Here is an 8,969-nt window from a genome sequence, read left to right as displayed (position 1 = left end):
GGAGAGAAGAGAAGAGAAGAGAAGAGAAGAGAAGAGAAGAGAAGAGAAGAGAAGAGAAGAGAAGAGAAGAGAAGAGAAGAGAAGAGAAGAGAAGACCAAGAGTGAAATGAGCAGACTACCAAGCAAACAAAATGAATATAAAGGGCTTCTGTCCTATTGGGCAACACAGGAAACAGAAAAGCAAAGGCAGAGAGAAGTGGGCCAGATGTGAGGCTGTCTCAGGCTGGGAGGCAGCTAGGTTGTCAACTTCCTTCTCTTGGTGGCTTGTATGCCTTTCCTGACTTATTGACAGGCAGGGTGGTGGGCACTTCTAGGAAGCCACTGAGCATCTCTGAAAACCTTCTTCCTGGTTTGTCAGGGAGAGATAAGCCAGGTAAAGGTAATGAGCCTGGGAGAGGACTCTTCATTTTCATATTTCTCTGACACTGAAGGAGTATTTGTTTGCATCTGGAATCATTATATTTTAAGTTTGCAAGTTAAAATCCTTCTTGTGCATAATAAACATTCTTGCCCTTTCAATCCAGACAATCGAGATCTACTTTGCCTGTCTATCTCATGGGTACATTGGTAACAACACTCTAACTGGGTTTTCTGGGGCTAAACCTATCTTCTTAGCATACAACTGAAAAGGAAGAGACTTATAGAGCTGTAAGGCAGGCAGTGGAGGGAGGGACGCTGCCCACACTGCATGCTCTGACTCTTTGCCTCTTGTCTGAATTTTGCACTTTCCCATAGGAGACTTCATAGAACAGGTGCTTAATCCATGTTTACGGATGTCTGAAGTAGGTTTCCAACATAAGTCTAAGATGCACTCTACATGTCCTCCTATTGGAAAATGAGGACCAAGAGGTGAAGTGATGAGGTCAAGCCACAAGGCTAAAAATAAAGACATGTGTGTGACTTCAACTCCAGATGCAGTTATAGTTGCTTTCTTAGGGTCTGCACAACAGACTACTCTTGTCCTATTCCTTGTCCTTGTCCCAGGAATGTAGATTTTGCCTGGGAAGGGTCAAACAACTTGAAGTGGGTTTTTTGTTTGTTTCTTCTTCTTTTTAAAATGAAACAATTTCCTCATTATAAAGATCAAGTACTTTGACACCTATGTAGTACTACTGTGTTTTGAGTTGTCACTTGAGACGCAGACTCATAATCAAAATTTGTATGCTCCACACCTAGTAATATAGCTCAACTTCATTTCCCAGCCTCCCTTACAGTGAGAGATGACCATGGGTCTAAGTTACAGCCAATAGGACGGACAGGATTATTGGGTCTTGTGTGTTTTCTTCATCTTCAGTCACTTTTCTTATTTTGTAGAAACATTTGAAACCCAAGAAGTAGATGGGGTTGAAGAAGGATGGAGCTCCAAAAGATGGTGACAAGTGTCACCTGCCATCCAAGTACACACAGCCTTACCATCAGGATTACAATTCTGCTTTATAAAGTCACTGAGGTTTGGGAAGAAGTGTGGCTACTGTAGCATAAAGTATTACCTCATTAACAGAGGACAATAAACTCCAAAATGCTCTGTCTACTATATTTCTATGTATTTCTGAAATCCAGCTGGATCCATGAGAGACCTCAGGCACGAGATGCTTGAAGGCTCATGCTAAGTATCAGTGCACATTCATGTCATCTAGGTGTACCGAGTGCAGAGTCTCTAAGTGTCCTCTGTCCTCATGTGCTCAGAAACCGTGATCTGTGCTCATGGATGCTCAGGAAGTGAGGCCATCCTCACCCATATTTATATACTATACAGTGTCTTGGATGCCAGTGTTAAATTTAATTAACAGTTTTTATTTAAAAACTCAAGGAATTTGATAATATTATAGTTTAGGTCAATGATTTCTTTTTATTATTTTTATTTATGTGTATGTGCTTGTATGAGTTTCTGTCTAGCACATGTGTACACATCCCCAGGAATTGGCATTAAAGGCAGTTGTGCTGGGAACTCAATATAGGTCCTGTGTAAGAGTAGTAAGTACTTTTAAGACCTGAGCCATTTTTCTAGCCTCTGCCAATTGTTTCTTGTTTTAACTTTGGGCATGGAATCAAATAGGTTGAGCTCATCATGAATATTTTCATTATGCTTTACTGTGTAGAGGCTTTTTTATATTCATTTTTATAGATCCATCTTGATTTTACAATAATACTAAAAGACTGCCTAAAGGCAATGCTGGCATAACTGGGATCTTGCTAACTTCATTTATATTCTGTTTAGATAAATAGTATAGGAAACTTTTAGTTGAGAAATTTGAGATTTAAGAATATTTAAATTTTATTGTTCAAATGGAGTTTAATTGAGTTCTATAAAAACCCTGCTGGCAGAAAGAAACATTGAGAAATTTTAAAGTTTAAAAATGCTCAGGGGAAATGATACAAGGATATGAAGCAGTCTGGCCATGTCCACTAAGAGTCCTGTGTTCCCTGACCCTTAAAAAGGCATGGAAAAACTTTCACCTAGATCCAATGGGATACTGGCAACTTCATCCTGAACATCAAAAGGTAAGATTCATCTCTAAGTGTAATTTAGCTTACTAAAAATAAGCGAATGAATTCTGTTAGCAAATGTTGTTTTTAGATAACATGTTTAGAAACAGAGTCCAGAAGAATGTGAAGGGCATAAAGAAATAATATGAATTGGTTGGCAGAAAAATATCAGGAACCACAATCTGATCCTATACAAATAAAATAAAATAAAATAAAATAAAATAAAATGGAATTAGTGACTTTAAAAACCATCCCCCAACCACTTCTTGCTGTCTCTTTCTGCATGATGTAATCATGTTCACTAAGTTTACATCCTGGGGAGTACTGAGTGTCCAGTACAAGTCTGAGGTGGGTCCCTGTGATCTGACCACAGTAGGAATTCATGTCTAATGTGAAGCATCGGCAACAGACATAGCAGTTTGCATTGGATTATGTTGAAGCAAGGAAGATGTTGCATCAAATTTCCCCTTACCTGGACCCCTTGGCCATCCTGTTCATTATAGCCTCATAAAGTCATAAAGATCAACTAAAGCACTTTTGGATATTTCTCAATTTTTTGGAAAAAAAAGCTTCAATCTGTACAGAAAATTTTTTCAGGACAGCTTAACTAAATTTGAATTGTAGGGATGAGCTATAGACATTTAAGCTTCTCTACCAAAGAAGCTTCTTTAAAAAAGTACAAGTACCTCCCATATCTGTTTTTGTAACTGTAGAACAGGATTTCTGATGGACTCTTTCTGTGTGCCTGTCATTTATCAGGAACTCCATAATAGCCGACTGGGTGAAGAGATTCCTGTGTGTCTCAGTCTCTCACCAGGGGCTTGGAGGAAAGATTAGTGTTTTTAAAAACTCTTCAAATTGATTAAATGTACAGTCCAAGCCAAAACTATGTGTGCTGTCCTCCAGAAAACTTGTTCCCTTGAGGCCTTAAAACAAAACAACAGCAGCAACAACAAGCGTCTTCCCATAACATCAAACACCAGTGTGACTAGAAACAATCTACTAGAGGTATAGAGGACCAACCTGACCTGTTACTAAGTCACAAAAGCTATGTAAGACAGACCAAGCTTCCTTCTGAGGTCACTGATTCTTCCACAAGAAAGGCCATGGTCAACCATTTCCCAAAAGACTGAGATTTGAGCTGGAGAGGCCAGGACTAGATGGCTGTTTAGGTAAGAGACAGTGCACACTGCTCAGATTCCTGTTCAGGAGCCATGGCCTGTCAATCACAGATGAGAGTCACAGCTATGAGAATTTCTCACTCATGTCTGGGATAAAGATTGACAGCTTAGAGGGAGATTGGTATAGATTTGATAATGTAGATTGATGGTGAAGATTAAGAATTTCGATTAAGAACAAAAAATGGAAAGGAAAGAAGAGAAATACCATCATTCCTTAGACTTGTTTAACTTAGTTTCCCAAAGATCGGAAAGTGATAATTCAAAAACTCAGTAGTCCACTGCAGTAACCTCGGGAGCCACTTCACCACACCTGCCTTAGCTGGCCTTAGGAGGCCCAGAGTCTCCCTCTACTGGTACACACCGAGGCACTTTCTGTGGTGTCTTGATGTTTTTACTGCTTATGGTGAAGAATGCAGAAGATGAATCGAGGTTCTGGTCTCTTCTTTAGTGCAGACACGGTGTGGAGATTTTTACCCCTCTCTGCCTTGCATGCAACAGGGAGAAAATACAAAATGATAGACTTGCCCAACTTTCTTTTCCTTTGTTTTTCAAAGTGGTAAATTCCCAACGATGTTTATTTTGCTAACTTGGGGCTTATACCACTGGAATGGGAGTGTTAAGGGCTGTGTGCTCCAAGGGAATGAAAACCAGGGTTCTCATTCCCTCAAAGGGAGATTCCTGGTGCAGTGGATTGGTCTGGGAGGGAGTGCGTGAGGTGGGGGCACATCAATCATATTTGGAGAAACTGAATGATTGCCTGAGGTGATATTGTTAGTATATGAATAACTTACACAAATAATGAAAAAGGCCAAGATAACGATGGAAAAGAGTAACAAATACAGACAGGTAGCTTCATGTGAGTGGCCAATAAACATGTAAAAAATGCTTAATTCCAGGGTTAATAAAAATGTAAATACAGTTATGTCATTCGTAGCAAACAACTTCACACAGAAGGAAACACTAAGCCCACTGCTGCAAGCCCAGGGTATCACTGCAGCAGCCCTGTGCTCAGACCCTCAGTAATAATGATCATAAAGGGAATCAGATAAAGAAAATGAACAAGATGCTGATGAGGTGGAAGGAGCAAGCAGCCAGGAGGAAGAAGTGCTGGTGAAATCACAAGGGCTGGCCAGAGTGTGGCTGACATCACAGGTCCAGGAGTACCACACTGACTGTAATAGTGTGACTTACATCACAGGCCCAGGTGTCTGCACTAATGGTAGTTTTTATCACAGGCCTGGGAAGACCAAGTAACTTTATGCTCATCCTAGTCTCATGAAGTGAGGCTCTACACAAATGCTACAAATCTTGGCTGCTGCAGCCTCAGAAACTGTCAGAGTATAGGTTCTTGGTTTGTTAAATAAGGCCAAAAAGCTTTCGCTTTGTTAGGAATGCTAAATGTTCACATCTTAGAACCAATCCCTTTGTGCTGTGAATCATGGCTTTACTCAAAATAAAGCTCATTATGGTATCATAAATGTCTAGTTTATTCCCTCGGATTACCTGGAAACAGAGCTTAATTGCCCAACCAATAAACTATCTTATGAAGGTACTTTCTTACCTTCCTCTTTAAGAATTATTCAGTGAGTGATGTCATATAGTCCTAATTTCAGATTAGGCAAGTCAGTGAGATGAAGTTTTGGCAAGACCCAGCTCCAACAGCTGATGTTAACTCCAGAAAACAAACACATTTCCATCAAATACATTCAAAACACACATTTCACAAGCTTTGTAGCTAAAAAAGCGTCTACACCGCTGCCCCTCAATGTGTGGGTTGTAACCCCTTGGAGGGGGTGGTGTTGAACAAACCTTTCACCGGGGTCACATATCAGATATCCTACACGCTAGATACTTGCTATTATTATTTCATATTACTATTCTTAAAAGTAGCAAATTTATAGTTAGGAAGTAGCAACAAAAATAATTTTACAGCTGAAGGTCACCACAACGTGAGGGACTGCATTAAAGGGTAGCAGCGTTAGCAAGGTTGAGAACCAGTGCTTTGTATGAAATGCTGGCTTGCTGTTAAGAAGACTCGTCATTCTTAACTCCACTCATTTAATGCTGGCTGTCTTCTCATAAGAGTTAATTGATGTTCTTTAATGCTTAACAACCATGGTACTTGTTATGCTTTCTGAAGAGAAAGAATGCATACTTGGCTTTTAACTTATGCACCTAGAGTAAGCATGGTTCCAATGGTTTTCGTCTTTAGTGTGGTCTCCCTTTAGGCATCCAGTGATGCTATGGCTGGAGCCTGCAGTGAAGGAGAGGGAGAAAAAGAACTGATTCATTTCACACACAAATAAAAGCCTCTAGTGTAATGATTTTCTTATTTGAGCCCATTCACACCCACAGCCTATCTATGGAGTAGGCTCTTTTTGTGAAGGCAGCTGCCTGAGTCTCTGGAGAAAAAGCATACTGGAAGTTAGGCCAATCCCTCCCACTAGGAGGCAGCTCAGCCTGCAAGGTGGAGATCTGGCTTAGTCTCTGTCTAGTAGCAGCCCTGGTTCCTAGCCCAGAGCTTCAGCTTCGGGTTCTGCTCAGCATTGACGTGAGCTAGAGGAATCCTCCAGGCCTACTGGGGACTCTACAGAGAGGACCAGCAAAGACAGCCCATCGCCAAAATAGGCCTTCCACCTGGTGTGTAGGTTGAGTTTCACTAAAAAACAGTCAAGCCTACTTAGTAATGTACAGTTGAAGTCTCTTCATGTTGTAGTGGCAGGATGGGGGGACCCATGACAAGACACTGAATGGATTATAGAAGCAGAATATCTATTTACTGCCTTTTATAACCAGAGATCAGATGAATCCTTAATCAACCAACCAACCGTGCAACAACCAATCAATATTGTCAATTTTTGTTCTAGAGGCACATGGATGAATGATCATTACATATCTGCCTCCCACAGCAAGCAAATATCTTATTATCCACACTCACATAAAATATTGCTATTTCTATGTCTCAGGATGTAGGTTCTCTAGAGTCTCTTCCTTTGGAAGCATCTTCATGGGCAACTCATGGTGGAATACAGGGCTATTGCCATGTACCTCATGAGACCATTCAGACTTTCTCCGACAGGAACAGCATCCCTGTTTGCAGTGCTATGACTTGCTGTCTGTTGCCTGTGTGCTTTCACATATATGTAGGAACTGAGACAGAGATTGTCACACTTTCTGCCCAGGGCTGCCTTTTAGATCCTTGGGCACGTGGAGGCTGAGGCTGAGATGGAGTCACAATAATTTCCCACCTCATGGTTTCTGCATGGAAGTGGGTGAGACGAGTAAAGAAGAACCTGACCTTGTTGTCAGTGGAACAGAAGGGGGAGTGGTGTTTTCTGACATGAAGTAACCTGTGGAGAGGGTGTGTAATTCTGAGCCCTTATTCCAATAGTGCAAGCCATTCCGGTTTGCCCAGTTGCTCTATCTTTTGTCAAATCAAGAGTTCAAGCCCTGATGGGTAGGGAGGCAGGGTGCGATGTTTTGTTGATAATGGTTTGATCACAGTTGCTTTGGGTTTTCAGGTGTATTAGAGAATGGACTCTCAAAGGAACTGACTGGCCATTTGGTCCATTCTAGGGTGGGGAAGTGGCATGAACAAATCCCAAAAGCCAGACTGTTTTATGATGTGCAGAGGAGTATGGGCATTCTCCCTGCTGCCATAGCAACTAAGAGGTCAGACATTGGCTTGGAATTAAGCTGGAAGGTAGAGTCCTTGCCATGCTCTGAGAGCTCATGGGTTGATTTTGGGCAGCAGACACATTTTGGTCCATGAATCTTTGATAGTTCCAAAGTTAAATGTAGATATTTTAAAATTTGGATGTTTCATTTAAAAATTTACTTTTCCAACATATGTTTCTAATTCAAAATCTGTGGGTGTCCTTGCCTTTGTGCCTTCTTTCCAGTGGTCATTAATAATCAAGTGTGGTTAGCTTCAGGGAGAACCAGAGTACACTGGGCCTGCTTATACCTAACCTTTTCTGCCTTTGGTATTTGCTCATTCCCTGGACCCTAAGTATGCATAGGGAACTTAGCAATGGCAGCTTGTCGGGTGTGTCTGGCTCTCTCTGGCCCTGCTAAGAGTTTCATAGCTCATTTATGCCATATGTGATTTCCACACATTGCATTTGTATTTACTGCTGCTGGAACAGGGAGTTCTCATTGGGGGAAGATATACTGACTTGTGGTGACTAAGGCTGCAGAACCATTTGTTATGTGAATCTGTAAGACTTGGAAGAATAATGAGTTCAGTGCATAGGGGTGATCATAGGAGGACTGAACACTAGCATTTCACTGAAATTAGCATCTCCCCTAGGTCATCCTCCTGGCAATGACATCATTTCTGAGGAAGAGAGAGTAATAATACTTAATAGCTTAGAAATAATTGCTGCTAAGATTCTCAGGTTGGCTTTAGAACCCCACTACTTCACTTTGTGTGTACACAGATGAAGACACACAATGTAAATCAGGAAAGGACACAAAGATACCTGTCATACTGTTAGGAGTCATAGGTTAGTAGTCATGCTGGGTCATCTTCTGTACTGGCATTCCCTAAAAGAGACAAAATAGCATGCATACATTAAAATCTGCACTTGACTTCTTTTTAGAGATGATGGGGTCTTACTATGTGGCACTGGCAGGCCTGGAACTTGCGATGTGGACAAGGCTGGCTTCAAACTCACAGAGATCTTTCTGCCTCTGCCTCCTGAGTGCCATGATTTCACTTACTTATTAAATATATTTTATTTGTTCTTTGACAACATTCCCACCTACCCTAACATATGCCCCTTCCCTCTTCATGTTTATGTCTCCTTCCTTCCTTCCTTCCTTCCTTCCTTCCTTCCTTCCTTCCTCCCTCCTTCCCTCCCTCCCTTCATTCCTTTCTTCCTTCCTTCCTTCCTTCCTTCCTTCCTTCCTTCCTTCCTTCCTTCCTTCCCTTCTCTCTTTCTTTCTTTGAAATCAAATAAGTACAGTTAATGCTGCCTGCTGGCAAGTTGACTGATCTTGCTGGCTATGATTTGTGCAAGTTACCATAGCTGCTGTGAGTTCATGAGTTTAGAAGACTCCTTACAGCATTCCTCCCTATCCTCACAGCACTCCTCCCTATTCTCCAGCACTCTTTTCCAACCATACAGATTACCTACTCATCCCCACAGCACACCTCCCCATTGTTGACCACTACCCACATCCTCCAGAACTCACCCACCTTCCAGCCTCCTCCCCACCCTCCAGCACTCCTCCCCATCCTCCAGAACCCCTCCCTATCCTTCAGCACTCCTCCCCACCCTCCAGCACTCCTCCCCA

The 8,969-nt window shown here is 41.7% G+C and overlaps 1 protein-coding gene and 1 long non-coding RNA gene across 13 annotated transcripts in view; one reads left to right on the top strand and one right to left on the bottom strand.

Annotated features, from left to right (window-relative positions):
• LOC110308861 overlaps positions 1–1,533 on the top strand; it is a 93,085-nt gene extending 91,552 nt beyond the window's left edge. Inside the window, exon 3 of the long non-coding RNA XR_003834806.1 lies at positions 1,315–1,533. This is a non-coding gene — a long non-coding RNA (uncharacterized LOC110308861). The remainder of the gene's footprint in view (positions 1–1,314) is intronic.
• Thrb (thyroid hormone receptor beta) overlaps positions 1–8,969 on the bottom strand; it is a 388,991-nt gene that overhangs the window by 107,922 nt on the left and 272,100 nt on the right. For all 12 annotated transcript variants that reach the window (XM_029469084.1, XM_029469083.1, XM_029469081.1 and 9 more), the window contains one exon: positions 8,153–8,216. In XM_029469084.1, coding sequence (XP_029324944.1) covers positions 8,153–8,174 — 22 coding nt within the window. In that variant the 5' untranslated portion in view covers positions 8,175–8,216. The remainder of the gene's footprint in view (positions 1–8,152; positions 8,217–8,969) is intronic.

Source organism: Mus caroli, chromosome 14 (genome assembly GCF_900094665.2).
Source record: "Mus caroli chromosome 14, CAROLI_EIJ_v1.1, whole genome shotgun sequence".
Lineage (NCBI taxonomy): Eukaryota > Metazoa > Chordata > Mammalia > Rodentia > Muridae > Mus > Mus caroli.
This window is presented reverse-complemented; position numbering and strand designations above follow the sequence as displayed.